The following is a 23,686-nucleotide window of genomic DNA, read 5'->3' as shown; positions in this document are numbered from 1 at the left end:
TGAATAACAAGACGGCGTAATGCAGAGAAATTCCCTTTTGCTTAGAGAGGAGACCAAGAGAAAGATAACTTTTAATAAAAGATTATAGTTTTATTACAAAAGCACAAAGGTAATGTACATGGAAAAATAAGTATATGTTTCTTGGTCCTAGTACTTGAATCCAGTGTACCTAGCTTTCATGGTGGTTGCATGTAAAGAGTATTTGGTGCATCCGAGGAAATTAGAAAAAGGAAAGGTTGTAGGGAAGGATTTTAGGGGTCCCTGATCTGCCAACCCCAGCTGCTAACTAAAGATGGGGAGAGAAGGGGAGAAAAAAGGGGGGGGGAGAAGGGAAAGAGTTCCAGGCTTAAGATAGTTACCTGTCTTGTAGAGCAGTTGGAGGTGTGGGGGAGAGTCCTGTGAAGAAGACCCTCTGACACAACACAGATGTGTTGGTTCTTGGAGAGAAAGTGTGTGAGAGGAACCCCTCTCTTAAAAAGGGTTTTGGAGACAGTGCTGAGCTGGATGGTAGCTTGATTACTACCACACAGCAGGGTGCTTGGAGTATGTAAAACATTGAAAGAGGATTGGGATGTCAGTTATCAGCAAAATTCAATGGGGTCTATGGCTGGGTTCCTAGATGGGGGAACTTAAACAATACAATGAATCAGCAAGAAGAAGAAGAAGAAGAAGAAGAAGAAGAAGAAGAAGAAGAAGAAGAAGAAGAAGAAGAAGAAGAAGAAGAAGAAGAAGAAGAAGAAGAAGAAGAAGAAGAAGAAGAAGAAGAAGAAGAAGAAGAAGAAGAAGAAGAAGAAGAAGAAGAAGAAGAAGAAGAAGAAGAAGAAGAAGAAGAAGAAGAAGAAGAAGAAGAAGAAGAAGAAGAAGAAGAAGAAGAAGAAGAAGAAGAAGAAGAAGAAGAAGAAGAAGAAGAAGAAGAAGAAGAAGAAGAATCAGCAACCAAGAAGGCAGTTCAAGTTTGCAGACAGTACTTAAACAGTGATTGGGTTAGGAGACACTTAAACAGTGATTGGATTACACTAATGTAGGAGACACTTGAACAATGATTTAAGGTGCCAGACTTCCTCCCATAATGTGTGACCATGGGGGGGGGAGGTGGTTGTGTAACCATGAGCTTGTGACTTGACCAGAGTTTTGGAAATGTGGCCTGTGTGCTGGGAGAAGTTTAGCCTGCATGATATTTTAGTCCATAGTAACATAAACAGATATAGAGAGAAAATCACAACTAAAAGGCAAAAGGGGATTTTCACGTAACAATCCCATGGACATCAGATGCAGGGATAATGACATCTCCTCCCTACATAAGCAAAGTGCTGTCTTTGAATCTACGTCAGTGTTTCTCAATGTTTGTCCTCCACTGTACTACTTCACATGATCCACCTTTTCAAAGTACCACCAGAAGTAACTGGCAATGACTTTGTTACCACTGGTTCAGAAACACTGATCTAAGCCATTGTTTTTGTTTGCCATCAATGCTACAATGCCATTATTCTTAAAAAAAAACAAAACCTAAAAAAAAAACCTACCTGGAGTTTTTTAATGAAATTTTTTATTCATGAATGAATGAACTACATTCATTAAAAAATGAAAAATGTTGCATTATCTTTTAATCTCTGCATTAAAATTTTGCTTTGTTTTGAAAACAGTTTCACATCTGCTCCCAAACTTTAGCAGATTCCTCTCTTGTTCCTGCAGGAGTTTGGAACCGGTATGGAACTGGAAAACCAGACCAGAGTCAAGGAGTTTATCCTCCTGGGATTCCCCACAATCATGGAACTTCAAGTACTGCTTTTCATTGTATTCCTTATTGGCTACATTCTGACACTCTTGGAGAACATCATGATCATTGCTTTAATCAGGACAAACAGTCAACTCCACAAGCCAATGTACTCCTTCCTCAGTCACCTTTCTTTCCTGGAGACCTGGTACATCTCTGTGACGGTTCCAAAACTTCTGGTGAACTTCCTAGCAGAGAACAAAAGCATCTCCTTTGAAGGCTGCATGGCTCAACTCTATTTCTTTATATCTCTACTCTGCACCGAATGTGTCCTACTGGCTGTCATGGCCTACGATCGCTATGTTGCTATTTGCAACCCATTGCGCTACCCAATCATTATGAACTCTCAGCTCTGCTTGCAACTAGCTATGGGGTCTTGGCTAACTGGTTTCCTGATCTCTATGCTCAAGGTCTTTTTCATTTCCCGGTTGACCTTCTGTGGACCCAACGTCATCAACCACTTCTTCTGTGACATCTCGCCTTTGCTCAACCTTTCCTGCACTGACCGCACAGTGGCAGAGATGGTGGACTTTGTATTTGCCCTCATCATCCTCTTGATTCCATTGTTTGTCACAATTATCTCCTACATGTGTATAATAGGCACCATTTTACACATTCCCACTGCCCAAGGCAAAAAGAAAGCCTTCTCCACCTGTGCCTCTCATCTCACTGTTGTTTTCATCTTCTACTCAACTGTCGTCTTCATGTATGCCCGCCCAAGGCGGATTCATTCTTTTGATCTCAATAAGCTGGTGTCAGTTGTGTACACCATAGTCACCCCCATGTTGAACCCCTGCATCTACTGTCTACGGAACCAAGAAGTAAAGGAAGCCTTGAAAAAGACTTTCTCTGGCTTGAATGTGGATGCCATAATTGTTTCTAGAGACCACTAGACTGGCAAAAGGAATGGATGAAGTCCTGGAATTGACTTGCTCAGGAATGAGAGTCAATTTACAAACCAGGATCATACCTCCTGTCAAACTATTTGGAGCTATGTACAAAAGTTCATAAAACCAGAAACGGGAAAGGGTTTGATTACGTAGGAGGTTCACAGCCCAGTCCTGGGGGCTGCAAGTCCTGGTGGAATACTTGTTCCACCAGCACAGGCTACTGTTAAAAAAAAAAAAAAAAAGCAAAGCTGTAAAATGCTTTCCAAAGTACTGTGTTGCTAGAACACCAGTGGGAAGGCCGTTGCAACAAGGCAGTAAAAGGGGTAAACAAACTCATCCCAAGTGCAGGGTTCTACGTGGCGGAAACGGTCCTAGCCGTCTTCGTCCCCCAATTTCATAGGGCATCCACCCGACTCCAGGCATAACTCAATTGTTATTATGCCCCCTTTCAACATTGCCTGAAGGGGGTTAGTCAGCCGAACTGCTATGCCTTTAGTTCACCCCTGCAAGGCCCCCAAGTTCGGACAAGGGGCTAGCCAGCCTGCCTCCTCGAGTCAGACATCATGGGAGTGGTTCTGGTTCACCCCCTGTCCTTGCTGACTTAGATTGGACACTGAGAAGGTCTTCTGCCTAACCACCCTGCACTTCTACTGCCACAAGGGGAGGTCAACCTAGCACTTGGCCTTCCCTGCACCCAGAAAAGTTTCTCAAGCCCTGTTGCAAGTCTGTTAAAAGAGGCCATAACCCATAGCGGAAAGATGCACTCCATCACCATGGTAAAGAGCAGGCTACCCAAAACAAATTCCAGGATTATGGTTAGCCACTCCCCCAAGTTCCTTGACGACCCTGCCCAGGTAAGCATTGACTCTTTTGCGGGCAACGTCCATTCTTCTAATGTTGCACGTCCACCTCCCAATCCTCCTAGGCAGCATATCAGACCACAGGATAGTAATCCCAGGGAACTGACTAACGAGCATTGCAAAATCCCTGTGGGCCTGGAGCCTCAAGGACATAGACGTCCTCTGGCCCAAGTCATTCTCACCTAAGTGGACAACGATTACCTGGGGCAGGGGATTGAGTGCGATAAAATCTAGAAAGGCTGGGAAAAATTGACTCCAACACATACCCATCTCGGCCAACCAATCAATGTGTGCAACATCACCCAGCTCTGGCTGAGAGCCCAAACTGGATGACATGGCCTGCTTCCGGGCCCAAAAAACTATGGAATGTCTACAGAACAGGCCCTGGCTGGGCACCTCCCTCATGGACCTGTTGACAGAAAAGCACATGGTGAGGCGAACTCACTTAACACCCCCTTAGAACAGCTCACGGTTAAAAAGGTATAACCAATTCCCTCAACCTTGTGCCGAATACACATCGCCCCACCCAAATGGGACTGGGCAAACACTTGCGTGGCCAGCAACCTGGTCATCACAAACACATCGCCCCCATCCCCATCTTAGGGATGAACAAAACTCCTCCAGGGCGTTCCACATCAGTCAGGTATTTTCCTCTACCAATGAAATCTGAGACGCTCAACACAGATGTTCCCTTTGCACTGAAAAAAGGGAATTCCTTTATGGCAGCTCCTGCACTGGGGAGTCCACAGAAACCTACATTAGGCTTTCAGATTGGAGAAACCAGGATGATAGGGAGGCTGCCTGATTTTCTTTGGCACTAGCAGTAAATAAATGCAATTCATTTGTCTGTCTCCATCCCAGTAAGATAAGGCTGCAATCCTAAGCACACTGATCTGAAAGTAAGCTCTACTGAACAAAACAGGGCTTCCTTCTGAGTAAATATGTATAGGATTATACTGTATTTTTTAAAAAGATGGACATAGATAAGATGAGCTTTGTTCATCCCTAAGACAGATACCAACTAAGGCGTACAGGCACTGACTGTCTAACGATGCAGACACTTTCACAGTCTTGTTGCAAAGTTTCTCTCCCCACCTTCGTTTCCACCATTAGAACAGTGGTTAGCGTCAATCAGACGCTAGCAGCCGATTGCCCCCGCCCCGCCTCGTGCACTGAGGCTGAGGCTTGAGACGCGATTGGTTCTCGCGGCTGGGGAGGTGGAACTAGAGCTCTGGTGCAGAGAGCTTGCTCCGCCTCAGGCTCAGTGCGTTCCTGAGCAGCAACCCCGCCCGCCCACCCTATTAACCAGTCTGGGACTAGCTGGTCGCTTTATAGGGCTGGGTAGGAATTTTTTGCGGTCAGCCTGATTGGACCGTGGTTGGCCGTTTTTTCGCCTACCTCAGACTGGCGAACAGGCGATGCGGTTTAGGTTAACCTGGGTTGGTCACTCCCAGTGTGGGCAGGGTACGTGCGGGGCTGGGTAGGTAGGGACTTGGCTCAGTGTCTATCCAAGGCAGCAGGGTTAGGGGTAAGTCTGAACCACTCCCATGATGCCTGACCGGCTCCAGGAGGCAGGCAGGCAGACCCCTGGTCTGGACTGACAGGATGGCGCGGCTCTGCCGGCTAACCTGAAGTCCGGCTGCCTTGCCCCTTTGGGGGTGGCGGTGAAAGGCCTAAGCTGGCAATTGACAGCTGGGGCCTCGAGCCAGGTGGTACACCCAATGAGTACGTAGGGGGAGGCAGGCAGCTAGGACCGCTTCCCCCATATGGCCCCGCACGATGGATGTTCAGAGTTATCGCCCTGCTGCAGTTGAAGTTAATAAAGTGGCCCTATTTTCATCCAAGCCGAAGTCTCGTGTCTTTATTTGCGGGTGTGGGGGTAATAATTTTTAATCCAAATTGCAGGCAAAGAATTGCTTATTGCTTTAAATAATGGTTTTAAAAGTTCGCTCATAAAAATGAGCTTCATGTACATTAACTTGGCACACTGAAATTAACTTGGTGAAGGCCTGCACTGATGGAGATAAACCAGGAGTCAAACGCATTGCACAGATCCACTTACCTGTTTTCCCTTGCTGAGTTGGCTTATGGAATTGCAGCCTTTTCTTCCCTGGTTTGGCTTCGGTAATTTTTAATTTACACTAAGGAACTGGAAACATCTCAAGCAGGTCTTTCTGCAATTTCTTTGAAGTGGCAGTTCTGGTGTTTGCCAATAATATGAATGCTTGGCTTTGGTGGAATTTGGACCCCTCCATCCTGTATTGCTGGTGCTCCTTCTGCAGTCTTGGCATGAGAATTCGGGTGCTTTCCCAGCTGTATTAAAAATCTGGCTCCTGAGACTCAGAGACTATTTCTTGGGAGACTCATTTATTTCCCTGATCTGTGAAAGACGCAATGATCCAGTAGGGCTGCAGTTTTCAAACTTGCAGGGAGTTTGAATCCCGCAGTAAGTCTTTGTGGGGGTGGGTGGGGAGGCAGCGGCGCAATCCCCAAGGATCGTGCTGCTCAGGGGGTCTGCAGGGGCTTGGTGCACTTGCCCAAGCCCCCTGCAGCCCCCAGGGGTGCGGGGAGCCCTGCGCGACCTTCAGCAGGGCTCCTCAGGTCAGGGAAAGTGAGAGTGGGGCGACTGTGCTCTGCCTCCACAAAACAGGAAGCGGAGCATGATCGCCCCACTCTCAGTTTCCCTGACCTGAGGAACCCTGCAGGCGCTCGCGCCCGGTTCCCCACACCCAGGGACAGCTGCTGCAGGGACTGGAGGGTGCACCCCAGTGCCTGCAGCCTGGTCAAAAGGGGAAGTGGGGCGATCGCGCACCACTTCCAGTTTAGCAGAGCGGTGCGTGATCGCTCTGCTGTCACCTTCCCTGACTTCAGGAGCCCTGCAGAAAGTCGTGCAGGGCTCCCTGCACCCCTGGGGGGCTGCAGGGGGCTTGGGCAAGTGCACCAAGCCCCTGCAGCCCCCCTGAGCAGCAGGATCCTTGGGATCGTGCTGCTGCCTCCTCCCTGCCTTCTGGCTGCCCCCGCCCTTAAGAGAAAAGGGACTAGGACCCTCAGGCTGGGGTGTCGCGATGCCCCAGTTTGAATACCACTGCAGTAGGGTATCGATGATGGATTTGCCCAATGGAGGGATGAAGCTGACTTTTAAAAAAATAAAATCTCAAATAACTTGTTTGTTTCTTATCCAGTGAGGAGGGAATCACTTAGATGCTGATGAGCAGCCCAATCCTAATGCCGGGTAGCACCGGTAGTTGGCACACTGGTCCTACAATGGCTGTCACAAACATGCTGTAACACGCATTATGGCAGCCAGGAGGAAAAAGGTGAAAGCAGGAAAGTCATCGGCAATTTGTGTTTGGCCTCTACACAAGTTGTTGGTCCTCCTGCACTTGGAAGCAAAATTGTCCCCACTGAACAGTAGGGAAGTATTTCTGGGTGAGAGGAGGGTGGCAGGAAAGCTGGGGAGTGGAACTGAGCAGGAGGAAGGGGGGGGCTGGAGATAAGTTAGGCCTGGGAGGGGCTGGGGATGGCAGCCTCAGCTATCATGAAATCCTACCCCCCCTCCCAGACCTTGAACCCCAACAAGGGTCTTCTTTGTTCTGTGCCAGTTAAATAGCTGACCCAGCTCCAAATAGACCCATAGAGGCAACCAGGGCCTGAAACTGGCCCTTACCCAAAAAAGACCTCCAGCTGCTTCTCTGGCCCCACAGAATACAGCAGTGGCCATTTCAGGAACGAAAGAGGCAAGATGTATACAGAACAAGAAGGATGATTTCCAAGCTGATGGAAATGCCCTAAGCATCCTTTGAACTCCATGCCAACAACACAGTGAGCACATGAATCAAAAAAGCCTCTAGAAATCAATGGGGAGGGGGAAAAAACACCAGAAAATCCCGGTTCCCAAATCCAAATCCTAATATCTCCCATCAATGTCCATTTTTCTACAGTGGAGTGCAAGAAATAGACTACACTCTGCAGCCAGAGCATGACATTCCCATCCCAGTATTTAAATCCTTGCCATGTAGACTGTCCCTCAGGTAGCAGACTATAGCAGTGTTTTTCAAACTGTCAGTTGGGACCCAGTTGGTGGGATGTGACCTGATTTCTGGTGAGTCCCACAAAGCCTCCAATGAAAGCATGGATGACAGAATGATCAGGTAACTCATCGCTTCAAGCCCCAAGGCTATTTAAAAATCAGCTAACTGCCCTACAAAAAGCTGAGCTCCTGCAGTTTGCAAGATCGCTGCTAATTGCCCTACAAACAACTAAGCTCTTGAAGTTTGCAAGTGTGTGTAAATATAGGGAGTTAAATGTTTGTCTTTTTTCTGGTGTTTTTTTTTTCAAAGTCCATCAATGACAGGTAGTGGGGCTGGTGAATGCTGGGTCACATAACTAAGCCCCTCAAACCTTGAGGCTATGCATTAAGGCTGCCTCATTACAAGAAATGGATCAGGGTTTTGTTTTTTTGCAAACAAACAAATAAATATATAATTTCTTTCTAGATCACCCTTTTTTCTTATCTAGACCAGCCATTTTCAACCACTGTGTCGTGGCACACTGGTGTGCTGTGAGTGGTCCACAGGTGTGCCACAGGAATTTGGGGGAAGGTCATTTATTAATAGGGCCAATGGGAGATGTGAGCCCCCACTGGCAGCATGGTGTGCCTTGTCAATTTTCAAAAACCTAGTGGTGTGCCTTGACCATTTTTGTGCCTTGTCAGTATGCCATAAGTTGAAAAAGGTTGAAAATCACTGATCTAGACTAAGGAAGTACTACAATTTTCCACCTGCTGAGTCTGTTCGTTCTCAGCTAAAGTCCACTGAAAAAAGGTTGGAGCACCTGAGTGGCCCTGTCACTACTCCTGATGGAAAAGCCCTGAAGCTCCATTCCCAATAACTACATCCCATCTAATGGATGTATATAGTGAGGATACCTCATCCCATCCCATGTAGTGGTAGGTTTCATTTGCAATGTGAGCAACCATTGTGTAAATATATATATATTTTCAGAACACCTCAAACAAATACAGGTTGATGACCCCTTACCCATAAAACTAAAATCCCCCCAAAATGGTTTAAAACATTAGTACAGCATAGTATAAAGCAGCCGTACAGTCAGCCTAGAGCAGTGGTTCTCAAACGTTTTAGCACCAGAACCCACTTTTTAGAATTACAATCTGTTGGGATCCACTGGAAGTGATGTCATTAATCTGGAAGTGATGTCAAGGCCAGAAGTGACATCATCAAGCAGAAAATTTTTTGACAATCCAAGGCTGCAATCCTATCCAAACTTGCCCAAAAGTAAACCCTATTGACTATCATTGTTAAAAGCACATCCATAGTTGCCTGTTAAAAATACAAATCTGTAACATTTCCCCAAATGCAGTCACGTACCATGGTAGCATCAAGTCTAAAATATTAAAATGAATAAAGTATTGAAATTAAATGGGGTCCCACCTGAAATTGGCTCACGACCCACCTAGTGGGACCTGACCCATAGTTTGAGAAACACTGGCCTGGAGTCAAATGCAAATATCATGAATAAACTGAAAAACCTATCAAATGGCTAAAGAATAACCGGTGTAATGGAATGCTGCTAAGACATTCATAAATTGCTAAGAGAAACAAGGACAAAAGAGGGAACAAGCACCTTATTTAGGCATCCGAATTGCATGTATGCCAGCTGCACAAGGAGGGAACACAGGTCTGTTGGCAAGCCCCGCCCCTGAAACCACACACACCCTAAGCCTTGACCACTGACCCCCATATTGACCCCCATTTTTCTGCACTGACAAATGCTGTATCCAGGAGACTGTCTTCTTGTGATTGAGAATGATGATTAATCCAGATCCCCAGTCATGGAGAGAAAGTGTCTCCAGGTACAGCATTTGTAAGTGGGGAGGGGAGGAGCTTAGAAAACACACTGGTATGCAGTGGGGAAACCTGGCAGTCTCACATGCTCTGCATAGTGTAGACAGTGTTCATGGAATTCAAACAACTGAAGAGAACTGTGATGCAAATCATAGAATTAGCCCAGGCATGTTTATTATTTTTTTTCATGAATAAATACAATTAATCAGGATTGGGGTCACGGCAGTGAACAAGAGTCTTTAACCCCAGCCCTCCAATAGTCCTTATCCAGATCAAGGTCCACAAGAGTGCCGTTTACACCAAAAAAAATTCGCATTGGATCCTATAGGGACTTTGTAGATTGTGTAAATAGCATACTTGAGGGGATTCAGACCATCACCATGGCAGGGAGTAAGGTTAAAGCTTGGAATATTGAGGCATTCACATTCTCATTGATCAAAATGAACATTGGTTTTTAAATAGGGGAGAGTGCATCCAAAGATAGGTGTTTGGAAAGGAAGACATATCTGTGACAACTAAGTGAACGGTTTCGGGCACCATAAACACATCCCAACACAGTTGATACCATATTTCGACGCACTGAGCAGTCACATAACCTAGCATTTTACATTATTTTTGTGTTCAACAGTTTAATGTGAGGATGGAACAAGAAACACTTTCCTTAGAGCAACTTGGAATTCCTTGTTCCTCAAACTGTAAATAAGAGGATTTAACAACGGTGGTAGAATGGTGTAGAAGAGTGAGAGGAGTTTATCTGTATCCAAAGAATGACTTGATTTAGGCTTCAAATACACAGTCATCCCAGAGCCATATAGCAACAGCACCACCAAGAGATGTGAGGAGCATGTGGAGAAGGCCTTGTGCCTACCTTCCACAGATGGAATCTTCAGGATGGTTGAGCCAATGAACAGATATGATGTAAATATCAAAGTAAAGGGTATTACTCCAAGTAATACCACCTCCATCAGAGCGACTTGCTCGTTTATAGAGGTGTCTCCACAGATCAGACTGAGAAGAGCTGGGATGTCACAGAAGAAGTGATTGATTTTGTTAGAGTCACAGAAACAAGAGGTGAACACCAGGACAGACTGTCCAAGTTGCACTGGGATTCCAGCCAGCCACGAAGCCGCTACTAGCCCAAAACACACTTTATTGTTCATGATGAGCACATAATGCAGGGGTTGACAAATGGCAACATAGCGGTCATATGCCATGGCAGCCAAGAGGAAGCACTCTGCTGCCCCTGTGATGAGGGCGATGCTCATTTGAAAGGAACAGGCAATGAATGAAATGGTTTTGTCTTCTGCCAGGAAGTTGTCAAGCATGTTAGGGATGATCACAGAGGTGTAGCAGATCTCCAGGAAGGATAAGTTCCTGAGAAAGAAATACATGGGGCTGTGGAGTGCTTGGTCAGCCAGTGTGACAATCATTATGAGCATGTTTCCAATCAAGGTCAAGAGATAGACCATTAGGAAGATGGAGAAGAACAAACCCTCAAGACCTGGCAGATTGGAGAATCCCAGCAGCAGGAAGTTCTTCACGATGCTCTGATTTCCTCTCATTGGTTAACCTGATGGGAAACATAGAAAAGAGTCAGCATGCTTTGACAAGTCAAGATGAGAGGCATGAAGCATTTCTAAACTTAAAAAGCCATCAAATACAAATTCTGTGGAATTGGGGCCCCGGGAATTTCCATATAGGATTTGACCATAGGACCATTCTGGCTGGGGATGAGGATTAAACTAAAGGTTTAGTGCTGGGCTGGAACATTGGTTTTGAGGGGAAAGAGAGCACATGATAGTGTATCGCTGTGACACCAATCTGGATGTTTTTGAAAGTGCAATCATTATGATCTAGGACAGCATTTCCCAAATTGTGAGCCTGGGACCCACTAGTGGGTCACAACCCAATTTTGGGTTGGTTGTGAAACTGCTAAGCAGACTGGGCTATATGCATCAAGGGTTAGACAACCTGGTACTCGGGGAGGGGGGAGCACTGCTGCCCAATCAGCATTGTAGCCACAGAGGCTTAAGTGGCTGGAAAAGTGAAACTTTTTTTTAGGTGGATTCCAATGCTCAAAAGCTTGGGAACCACTGATCTAGGGAACTGACACCGGTTAGTGGAATGATGAACACAAGTGATAAAGTTGTGATAAGCTTGAACTTACATATTTGCACTGATTTTCAGGATGCAGCTGACAATGCAATTCTATAAGGCCCTTACCCTGATGGAACTTGCTTTTCAGCAGTGGAAGGCCTGGGCTACTGGTTCTGCAAGCCACAGTGACAGCACTCATGCTGGGGCTGCCAGCATAAATGGTTGGTAGCCCCGGGCATGAGCCAGTGAAGCACCCAGCCCCTGCCAGACCACGCAAGTAAGTGGCGCATTCTGAGGCATTCCGGGGGAGGAACAGGATGGGGATCAGTTCCAGCCATGGGTGTTCTGAGGATAGTATAGGGGTGGTTATCAGCTGCAGCAGGGCCATTCATATTCCAAGCCCGCTTTCCAGCCTTGAAATGCACCTTTGGTCCCACATGGAATTATGCCAGCCAAGGAGTTGGGGGACCATGGCTTAGCAGAGTATGGGTCTAACCCTATCCAATCTTCCAGCACTGGTGCAGTCGCAATGCAGCCCCAAAGTTGCACCACTTGAATCCAGCAGCATGATACTGGGAAAGATTTTAAAAAAGCCCTGCAAATGCTGAAATGCACAATTCATTCAAATTTTCCCATTCAGAGCAAGATATTAGCTAAGGAACACAATTAACTTTAAGGACATGATCTTATCTATGTCCATCTTTTTAAAAAATACAGTATAATCCTATACATATTTAGTCAGAAGGAAGCCCTGTTTTGTTCAGTAGAGCTTACTTTCAGATCTGTGTGCTTAGGATTGCAGCCTTATCTTACTGGGATGGAGACAGACAAATGAATTGCATATATTTACTGCTGGTGCCAAAGAAAATCAGGCAGCCTCCCTATCATCCTGGTTTCTCCAATCTGAAAGCCTGATGTAGGGTTTTGTAGGCTCCCCAGTGCAGGAGCTCCCATAAAGGAATTCCCTTTTTTCAGTGCAAAGGGAACATCTGTGTTGAGCATTTCAGATTTCATTGGTAGAGGAAAATCCCTGACTGACGTGGAACACCCTGGAGGAGTTTTGTTCATCCCTAAGACAGATACCACCTAAGGCGTACAGGCACTGTCTGTCTAACGATGAGGACACTTTCACAGTCTTGTTGCAAAGTTTCTCCTACTCCCTTTTTTCCACCATTAGAATAAACATTTAATCACTATCAGCATAAGATATGGCAGTACCAATGGCAAGCAAGCAAGTGCTTATTGCTTTAAATAATAGTTTTAAAAGTCAGCTCATAATTCTCAAGTGCTTCATATACATTAACTTGGCACACTGAAATTAACTTGAAAAAGGCCTGCACTGATGGAGATAAACCAGGAGTCAAATGCATTACACAAATACACTTACTATTTTCCCTTGCTGAGTCCGCTTATGGAATTGCAGCCTTTTCTTCCCTTGTTTTGTCTTCAGTAATTTTTAATTCACACTAAGGAACTGGAAACATCTCAAGCAGGTCTTTCTGCCATTTCTTTGAAGTGGCAATTGTGGTGTTTGCCAAACGTACGAAAGCTTGGCTTTGGTGGAATTTGGACCCCTCCATCCTGTATTGCTGGTGCTTCTTTTGTAGTCTTGGGATGAGAATTGGGGTGCTTTTCCAGCTGTATTAAAAATCTGGCTCCTGAGACTCAGAGACCATTTCTCGGGAGTCTCATTTATTTCCCTGATCTGTGAAAGATACAGTGATCCAGTAGGGTATTGACTGACGTTTAAAAAAAAAAAATCAAATCTCTAGTAATTTGTTTGTTGCTTGTTTCATCCTCCTCCTCCTCATCATAGAAACATGTGTGATCATCATTGGAGGTCATGTACATTACTGTTGCATGACTGATTTAGGAGGAGAGCAGCAAGAAGGCAGGGGAGTGGAACTGGGAAGGAAGTGGGGCAAGCTGGGGAGGGGTTGGGCCTGGGATGGGGGCGGTGACGGCAGCCTTGGCAGCCGCAGAATCCTATCCCCCATCCTTGGCCTTGGTTTCAAACAAGGCTCTCCTTGGATCTGTGCCAGTTCAATAGCTGGTGCAGCTCTGAGTAGATCCATGGGGGCAGTCAGGGCTTGACACTGGCCCTTACTGTGAGGAGAGCCCCAGCTGCTTTGCTGGCCCCACAGAATACAGCAGTGGCCGTTTAGTGCCACTGTAGCGTGGGGCAGCAGCCCAGATAGGATTGGGCTATAAAAAGCTGAGGGCAATTTCTAACAACTCAATAAAATAAAAAACATAAAACTGTTTGATGACATATCTTTTCTCCCGTGAGTGAATTCAGGTAGCATGCCTGGGGTTCTGGGATATATGCGCATACAGGTATACAGGTACATGCACAGATTATTCCTTTCTAGATTTGTGACTGAATGTATAGAGATGGTTGGGTGGGGGAGGCACAAAGACATTGTGCCAGTGGATGCATTTGTGCTTCACCCTTCACATGGCACTATACGCATGGAAGGAGAATGAGTGCGTGGTTGGTAGCCAAACCCTATTCTTGGAAATGCCACTCTGAGCAGCATAAGATATGGCAACTGCCCTTAGACACCTATGCAACTACAGTCATATTGCTGGTGTCGGAGTCCCAATGGCAGAGTCACAGAATCACCAGTGGAAGTACCCTGGGCAGTGGTAAAACTGTGTACTGGCGTACCACCACTTCTGGTAGAGCACCCACTGACAGGAATGCCCAAACAGGGAGGAGACACAGGCAAGATGTATACAGAACAGGAAGGACTTGATTGCCTCCGAGATGATAGAAGTGCCCTAAACATCATTGGAACTCTGTGCCAACAACACAGCTAGCGCATGAACCTCCCCCCCACCCCAAAAAAGCCTGTAGATATTAATCAGGTGGGGGAAAAAAGCACCAGAAAATCCCAAGTCCAGTATCTCCCATCAGGAAAGAGACAATGCTCTATAATCAGAGTATGACATTCCCAAACCAGAATTTAATTCCTTGCCAAGGAGACTATCCCTCAGGCAATAGTCTCAAACTGTGAGTTGGGACCCAGATGGTGGGTCATGGTCTGATTTCTGGTGGGTCCTGCAAAACCTCCAATGAAAACGTGGGTGACAGAATGATCAGATAGCTCATTGCCTCAAGCCCCGAGGCAATTCAAAAATCAGATAGCTGCAAAGTGCCCTGCAAAGAGCAGAGCTCCTACATTTTGCAAGATAGCTGCTACAGTTTGCAAAGAACTGAGCTCCTGAAGTTTGCAAGTGTGCATGAATTCAGGGCGATAAATGGTTGAGTGTCTTTTTTCTGTTGTATTTTTTTCCCAAGTTTGTCAGTGCTAGGTAGTGGGGTGCAGTTGAATGTTGAGTCACGAAACTAAGTCCCTCAAGTCTTGAGGCTATGCATTGGTTGGCAACCTTCAGTCTCGAAAGACTATGGTAGAAGCCTACAGCACCCGGTATTCCATTAGGGCTGCCTCATTATGAGAAATGGATTGAGTTTTTTTGGCAAACAAACAAATAAAAACATTTACCCAGCACCCCCCAATAAAGACACAGGCAAGGGTATATGGTACAAAGGGCCACTTTATTAACTATTTAAATATACTTCAGATTACAACAGGGACTAACAAATAAGTCATGCGGGTTCTACATGGGGGAAACAGAGCTGCCCGTCTACTTCCCCCTATAGTGATTTGGGCGATCACACCAGACTCTGGGCAGCGTCAGTACAAGCCTGCCGCCCCCTTCATTGTCACCCCGAAGGGGCAGGGTGGCAGGCTAGCTCAGGCCACCCGAGCGAACCAGCGGTGCGCCTTTACCACCAGGCCGAGGTTCATCCAGCCGTGAATGCCAGCATGACCAAGCGTGGAGTCCACCCGGCCTTTGCCACCCTGCGGTGTACACCGATATGACCTTACCTACCCAAAACCCGCATGACACCTGCCTAAAGTGACCAACAAGACCTGTGGAAAAACCCAATTCCGCCCCTAACTCCACAGTCCGGGGTAGGCAAAAAACCACCAACTGATGTGCCAATTAGGCTGATGGCAAAAATTCCTACCCGGCCCCAGAAGGCGACCAGCTAGTCTCGGACTGCCAAAGGGTGGGTGGGTGGGTGACCGCTGCCTGGTCCCGACTGCGCGGGCTTCTCTGAGCAGCCTGCACGTGGCCCCAGACCAATTAGCCCCCAGCCAATCGGCTGCGAGGCTGGCCCTTCCTGTGTCTCGTGCGGGGGCAGGGTAAATGCCGGTAGCGTGCTAATACACGTGCCACCGGAATACTTGTAAATAAATAAATGTATTATTTCTCTTGAAATCACTCATTTTTAAAGATCGTGTCAAGCTAGGGCCCGATAGAGGGTTATTTTTAAAAAGTGGGTCCCGGATCTAAAATGTTTGAGACCCACTGTCCTATATCATCTGGACCATATCTATATCTCTCTGGCCTCCGGTTGCACACACTTAGAACACCCAGAGAGAAGGACTTTAGTGACCGGACAACAGAGAAAGTTCACTAGTTACAAAGTCATTTCTTGGCAGCTAATGTTTGTGTTCATCACAGAAGAAAGTCTGTTGTCCTCCCTTTCAGACTATAGTCCCCACCATTCAAAATGCAGAATGGAATCATATTTTCCCTATCACATGTTATGTCTGTGACTTTCTTCTGTTCAGCTCCAAGCACCTTTTTTCACAACATTTGTCATCTGCTTGGAATGGTTCCAAAGAATGGAAGTTGTGTCCATTCCATTTGCTCCAAATTACACCCGAGGAGGATGAGTTCAAGAGTGGGGATTAATCAAAAATTACTATGCTGAACTCCCTTTGCTGGCAATGCCCGAGGCATCTCTGTGATGTTCTATTTCACTCCCATTTACATTATGGAGAAAAGTTATTGAAAACTTGAAAAGCTCTGAGGGATTGATGAGACTTCAGGGGTTGCAACTATGACAGAGATGAGTCAATCCCAGAGCAGTGGAAACCAAAACACATCCATTGGAGTGAGCTGCATCTTACTAAGACAATAAAGGATGGGGCTATAATCATATTCTAATTCAGAAAGAGTCTTTTTCTTTCTGCTTTTTTTCTGTCACTATCTTAATTTTCTCCTGTTGCTCTTAAGGAATGAAGTGGGGACTTCAGTTCAGAGGATGATTGTGGGGACTTCTCAGGAGCTCAAACATTCAGTTCACTACACATTGTGAGTATAAACTATCATTAATTTGGTGCCTTTCATTCATGAGGTCCAGGGTATATTATGTTTTTTATGATACGTAATGTGTCTTTACTTGTGTGTTTACTTCTGAATCAAACTGGGAAGGCATACACAGTTCAAGCAAGTGAGAGAAAGTCAAATTTCTGTGTTCACACTGAAGTCCTTTCCTTGTATTTTTCTTTCAAAGACATGATGATGATGAGGAGGAGGATGATGATGATATTTTTGCACAGTCAGGTATTGACTGGTTTTATCCAGACATTGAGTCTTCCCCAAGGGCCTGGGATGCCTGGTTTTTATCCTGTTTTGATGTTATAAACACCATCACAAAATATAAGCTGTTCCCAGTAATGCTGATTTTTGCAATTAATTGACGATGATGATGAATGATTTATGGGTCAATGGATTATTTATGATGATCAAATGGGTAAGGCGAGCCAGTTACTCTCCCCTTGCTAAATCAAAGAGGAGCACCACTTGAAAAAGTGCCTCTTATTTGGTTAGCAGGCTATTTAGCTCCAGAAATCTTTTATTTGGACAGGTGTTACTACAGCCATCCTCTTGAAGTAGGTTTGGGGAGATGCCATGGACATCAGTTGCGGGGATAATGACATCTCCTCCCTACATAAGCAAAGTGTTGTCTTTGAATCTACGTCAGTGTTTCTCAATGTTTGTCCTCCACTGTACTACTTCACATGATCCACCTTTTCAAAGCACCACCAGAAGTAACTGGCAATGACATTGTTACCACTGGTTCAGAAACACTGATCTAAGCCATTGTTTTTGTTTGCCATAAATGCTACAGTGCCATTATTCTTAAAAAAACAAAAATAAAAAAACTACCGTGTTGCATTTTCTTTTAATCTCTGCATTAAAATTTTGCTTTGTTTTGAAAACAGTTTCACATCTGCTCCCAAACATTAGCATATTCTTCTCTTGTTCCTGCAGGAGTTTGGAAGCAGTATGGAACTGGAAAACCAGACCAGAGTCAAGGAGTTTATCCTCCTGGGATTCCCCACAATCATGGAACTTCAAGTACTGCTTTTCATTGTATTCCTTATTGGCTACATTCTGACACTCATGGAGAATATCATGATCATTGCTGTAATCAGGACAAACAATCAACTCCACAAGCCAATGTATTTCTTCCTCAGTCACCTGTCTTTCCTGGAGACCTGGTATATCTCTGTGACGGTTCCAAAACTTCTGGTGAACTTCCTAGCAGAGAACAAAAGCATCTCCTTTGAAGGCTGCATGGCTCAGCTCTACTTCTTTATATCTCTAGTCTGCACCGAATGTGTCCTACTGGCTGTCATGGCCTACGATCGCTATGTTGCTATTTGCAACCCATTGCGCTACCCAATCATTATGAACTCTCAGCTCTGCTTGCAACTAGCTACGGGGTCTTGGCTAGCTGGTTTCCTCATCTCTATGCTCAAGGTCTTTTTCATTTCCCGGTTGACCTTCTGTGGACCCAACGTCATCAACCACTTCTTCTGTGACATCTCGCCTTTGCTCAACCTTTCCTGCACTGACCGCACAGTGGCAGAGATGGTGGACTTTGTATTTGCCCTCATCATCCTCTTGATCCCCTTGTTTGTCACAATTATCTCCTATGTGTGTATAATAGGCACCATTTTACGCATTCCCACTGCCCAAGGCAAAAAGAAAGCCTTCTCCACCTGTGCCTCTCATCTCACTGTTGTTATCATCTTCTACTCAGCTACCCTCTTCATGTATGCCCGCCCAAGGCGGATTCATTCTTTTGATCTCAATAAGCTGGTGTCAGTTGTGTACACCATAGTCACCCCCATGTTGAACCCCTGCATCTACTGTCTACGGAACCAAGAAGTAAAGGAAGCCTTGAAAAAGACTTTCTCTGGCTTGAATGTGGATGCCATAATTGTTTCTAGAGACCACTAGACTGGCAAAAGGAATGGATGAAGTCCTGGAATTGACTTGCTCAGGAATGAGAGTCAATTTACAAACCAGGATCATACCTCCTGTCAAACTATGTGGAGCTATGTACAAAAGTTCATAAAACCAGAAATGGGTAAGGGTTTGATTATGTAGGAGGTTCACAGCCCAGTCCTGGGGGCTGCAAGTTCTGGTGGAATACTTGCTCCACCAGCACAGGCTACTGTTTAAAAAAAAAAAAAGCTGTAAAATGCTTTCCAAAGTACTGCGTTGCTAGAACACCAGTGGGAAGGCCAGAGCCTTCCTGCCCATGCTAGCAGATGGAACATCCCTTTCCCTTCTGAACTCTCCTGATCCCTTCCTCCCACACTGTGTACATGGATTGCAACTAAATTGTGTGCACTTCCAGTGTGGACTCACCACAGGCATCAAGAGGTCTTGGTCCAGCCCTGCTACTTCAAGTTTGCAAATGGTGTGCAGTGAATATTGGATATGTTAGGGCTAAGCCATAGCTTTTCTTGAGAAAGTAATGTGAGAATGTGGAATTTTTCATTGATTCCATTCAATGTACGTTGTCTTCCATGTAGTATCTGTGAAATCAATGCTTCTGTTCAATAAGGTGGAGACCCAAGATTGCAAATAAAAATATAATTAGAAAAGCAACAGTACTTACTTGAGTGTAACTATATTGTTGTATGGAAGCAGTCATTGTATGAATGCCGATTATGATACTTCTTGGGGTCAGATGAAGCTTCCTGCTTCTATTCTTTTCTATTCTTGGCTGCAGTGAAGCACCAGGCATCAGAATGGTAGGGGTAGCAAGAGGAAAGGAGAAAAAAAGGTGGGGTGGAAGACAAACTCAAAAGGCTTTGCTGGGTAAAGCTGACATATTCTAGGTAAACATATTCTGAGTGTGCAGCCAGGCATTCCATGTGCTCAGTTATGACCCCAATCCTATCCCCCGCCACGACGCAGCTCTGCCAAAAATCGACATGCTGTATCCTACCGGGGGGGGGGGGGAACTAGCAAATGGGAGGCAAATAAAAGTACCTCTGCATTAGCCCTGGAACCAGCTATGGGTCTCAATGGTCAAACACCACCTATTTGGGGGTTATGTGTCCAAGGAGGGGGCAGGATAGGACAGGAGGGGATAAGTCCTGGCATGTGCCATTGCTGCCAGATCCACCACTCACTCCCTCTCCTCACCCCATCCCATGCTTCCTCTCATGGAATACCCTGATTTCCCCCCTCCTCACTCATTGTCTTCCACTACCTTTGAGTTGCCAGCACTGGAGGTTCCAGGGAGGTTGCTGCCATGTGGCTGGCACCACTCGTTTGCTGCAGTGGCCCAGTAGGGCTCTAGAGAGCATAATAGTTTGTGACAGTTTAGCTGTGGTGCTGGAATGCATGTTTGGTTTGTGGAGCTGAAGTGTAATTCTTCCAGTAGGCTTAATGGCATGCCTGTTGGAGAGGTTCCTGAAGGGACAAAAAGTATGGCAGGGTGTGGGAAGCACCCATGCTTAGGTCATTGGTGAAGGAGCCATCTTGGAGCAGAAGCAGTAGCGGAGCCAGAGGAGCAGAACTGTAAGGGCCACATGGCTCTGAAACTCACTGTGTAAGCTGCCCCTCACTCTCGGAGTTTGTCTGGGGGCGAAAGTAATGTGGAGGAGATGCCTCCATGTTGCTTTCACTCTTCGGAATAGCCCTACAGCAAGGGAGAGAGGTGATTTACACTGCGAGTTTCAGAGCCATGCGGCACTTACAGCCCCGCCCCCCTCCCCACTACTCCACCACTGATTTGAACATCAGTTAGAATCATTTTGGTGTGTGTGCATGGAATGATGAATGGTGCTTAATTGCACCCAGGTTAAAAAAAATATTATTAATTATTCATTATTAATTTATTGGGCAGAAAGACTTGTGCAAACAAACAGGATCATGCCATGGTGAGGAGCCCACATTTATTTTATTCATTTAAAAGATTTATATCCTGCCTTTCCTTTGCCGGAGCAGATGATCATGGTGGCTTACAGTTTGAAACTTTAAACAAAAACAAATTAAAAACACCACCATATATACAACAGTAAGACAATAAATAAAAAAGAAATAAGGGCCTACAGAGGCACAGGGGGCAGATGGGTGACACATCACACACACAAGGCTAAACAGAAACATTTTGATCCCTCGCTGAACAGCCATAAGGGAGAGGGTAGTTGTTAGTTCTCCTGATAGAGAATTCCATAGTTGTTGTACTACTACAGCAGGGGCATGCAGTGCGGGGGCAGCAGGTGAGGCAGAACTGCTTTGTTTTAGTCCATGAAAAAGCACCGCAACTGCCCTGCCTGCTTATACCTGCTTTCTCAGGTGTAAGGAGAGTCTCCTCGGGTGTAAGCAGGTGGGGAGACTGTGGTGCTTTTCCACAGACTACGACGGGGTGGTTCTGCCTCACCTGCCACGTCCGCACTGCGCGTCTCTGCACTATAAAGAATTCTTGCCCTCATGCCACCATCCCTCTAACTTGGGATAATGGTGGCACTTGAAGGAGAGCCCCCTCAGAGATTGGAACAAAATGTATGGGAGAAGGTGGTCCCTCAGATAACCTGAACCCAAACCATTTACGACATTTATAAGACTGGGAAGGTGACACACAGATGCCCTGCTTTGATACAGCTCTCCAACCAGTCAATGGCCCTTATTTAGCATGATCCTGATTAGAAGGAGTTGTGCTCTCAGGGCTAAGCCCTTGCTGACTCTTAGTCATGTCAGTCAAGGAACCAAGATGGATGTAGAAGACACTGTGCACATTTGGAAAGTGAGGTCATTGGCAACAGGGTGGGTTCAGTAATTGGTAACATTGATCACTTGCCAAAAGCCCATGCACAACAGAGAACCCATTCTCTGTATTCAACCTAAAATGTCAATATTTGTGGCAGCTCCCAATGCAGTAACAGGGGTGCCATGGGGGGGGGGGTGATGAAGAATTTTGCCCCACTGTCCTGAACAACCTGGTGCTGCCACTGGAAAGATGTGGGGGGGGGGGAATCATAACCCTGAACTAAGATCCTGCCATCTGAGTCTGCAGGGGCATTGTGCCAGCCAGTTCGTACAATCAGAAAATATTCACTCCCTTGAACTTTTTATTGGCAGGGGAATTCCAGTGTAAATTCTTAAGAACTTCTAGCCAGATCAAGCAGATGCATTGTCTCTGAAAATGCTGATATTTCTGGCTAGATCACTGGGATTTATCATTATCAGGGCTTATGAGAACAGCTGATTGTCTATCAGAAGCAATGCAACTTGGATAAAATTCATCTGCCTTGTCTTCAAAGCTGATCCCAAACAGGCAACTGACCTGATCAAAATTTAACACCCCAAATACCAGCCAGCAGCTGATGTGGAAAGTGCCTTGAAGTTCACTTGCAGTTCAGGTAAACGTGACAATGAATTTTTCTTGTCGATTTATTTTTGCATATGACAGTTTAGTAAAAATGTAAAATGTAGTTCTCCTTTCCTTCTGGCATTTAAAGTCATGCCCAAAAGTTGACCAAAATTGAGACTGTAAGGGTAGATGGAGGAGGGATATTGCAGTAGTAGTGGTGAAAGAAGAGGCTAACAGAGAAGTTGAACCAGTAAAACATTTGCATGCAAAGTGGGACTTTTCCCCTGAATAGTAGCTACTCTACACATCTTCACAAGCTGCCTTTAAAGAGTTTAAAGAGACACATATATGATGCACGAGATTGTGCTAATATTTGAGGAAAGCACATGGTGATATTTTTGCTGCAGTTCTCTGATGGATCTGCTTAAATTGGAACCTGTTGCAACAACACTATAGAACAGGGGTGCTCAAACTTTCAACTTTAGGGACCCTGGACCTTTAAAATTGTGTAGGAGAAATAATTTCAGCAGGTGCAGCTTGTCATCTGTGGGATGACAAGTTGCACCTGCTGAAATTCTCTCTTCTATACACTTGTTAAAGGTCCAGCATCCCTAAAGTTGAAAGTTTGAGCACCCCTGCTATAGAACATTAGGTTCTCTGTCTCCATTCATGAAAATATCTGTCTGATTTGCCTGTGCTTGTATATATGGCGATAGTGCTATGTATAAGCTATCTTGTATTCCTGTACTCTGGTATACATGTTATAGTGTTATGAAATCTGTCATCTTTGTTCCTCTGCACCAGGGATGCTCAAACTTTCAACTTTAGGGATGCTGGACCTTTAACAAGTGTATAGAAGAGAGAATTGCAGCAGGTGCAACTTGTCATCCCACAGATGACAAGCTGCACCTGCTGAAATTATCGCTCCTACACAATTTCAAAGGTCCAGGGTCCCTAAAGTTGAAAGTTTGAGCACCCCTGCTCTACACACAGAAACAGTGAAGACCCAACCAAACTAAATTGCATTAATTTTTGCATGTCTCAACTTTTGCACTTCATGGTGGAGACAGCAGAGACTGGGGGCAGGGCCTTCAACAGAAATGAAAATTAATCTGAGAGAGTACAACTTGGCCATATTTGGGAGAATTTTTAAAATGCAGTTTCCCAAAGAAATGAACTTAGTGCAGGGGTTAGGGACTCCTAAGCAAGTATGTGGAGTTATTGCAGCCCAGATATTTAGTACAAAGCAGGGACGTGTGGTGCAGGGCAGCAAGTGAGCAGAAATTCCCCATGCCTGTGGAAAAGCACTGCAGCTGCCCCACCTGCTTACACCCGAGGAGGCTCTCCCTATACCTGCTTTCTTGGGTGTCAGGAGAGCCGCCTTGGGTGTAAGCAGGTGGGGCAGCTGCAGTGCTTTTCCATGGACTACAATGGGGTGATTCTGCCTCACCTGCCGCCCCCATACCACACATCCCTGGTGCAAAGTAATTTGTGGAGTTGTGATCAGCAGTTTCCAGAGGTTTTGCTGTCTTTGACAGTGTAATTCAATTTAAATTTACTCAGAAGTAAGCTAAGTTCAATTGGATCTACTCTTTAGTTAGTAAGTAGGTTTAGGGATTGTAGTCTTAGAACAGGGGTGCTCAAACTTTCAACTTTAGGGATGCTGGACCTTTAACAAGTGTATAGAAGAGAGAATTTCAGCATGTGCAGCTTGT

At 45.6% G+C, this 23,686-nt stretch overlaps 3 protein-coding genes across 3 annotated transcripts; 2 read left to right on the top strand and 1 right to left on the bottom strand.

Moving 5' to 3' along the window:
• Positions 1 to 268: 268 nt before the first annotated feature.
• LOC136651459 (olfactory receptor 10A5-like) lies at positions 269 to 10,950 on the bottom strand (the record flags this gene model as incomplete). The annotated part of the gene is made up of 2 exons (XM_066627858.1): positions 10,045 to 10,950; positions 269 to 286 (listed from the first exon to the last, which is right to left on the bottom strand). Coding segments are annotated over exons 1-2 (924 nt in total), but the record flags the coding sequence as incomplete, so codon positions are not given.
• Positions 1,708 to 2,667, top strand: LOC136651185 (olfactory receptor 6B1-like). The gene has a single exon (XM_066627376.1). It carries the CDS (start codon positions 1,708 to 1,710, stop codon positions 2,665 to 2,667), a length of 960 nt encoding a protein of 319 aa, XP_066483473.1.
• A 5,433-nt stretch (positions 10,951 to 16,383) lies between the features above and the next one.
• LOC136652619 (olfactory receptor 6B1-like) lies at positions 16,384 to 18,598 on the top strand. The gene is made up of 2 exons (XM_066629549.1): positions 16,384 to 16,397; positions 17,638 to 18,598. Exons 1-2 carry the CDS (start codon positions 16,384 to 16,386, stop codon positions 18,596 to 18,598), a joined length of 975 nt encoding a protein of 324 aa, XP_066485646.1.
• Positions 18,599 to 23,686: the final 5,088 nt, after the last annotated feature.

Source organism: Tiliqua scincoides, chromosome 5 (genome assembly GCF_035046505.1).
Source record: "Tiliqua scincoides isolate rTilSci1 chromosome 5, rTilSci1.hap2, whole genome shotgun sequence".
Classification (NCBI taxonomy): domain Eukaryota; kingdom Metazoa; phylum Chordata; class Lepidosauria; order Squamata; family Scincidae; genus Tiliqua; species Tiliqua scincoides.
This window is presented reverse-complemented; position numbering and strand designations above follow the sequence as displayed.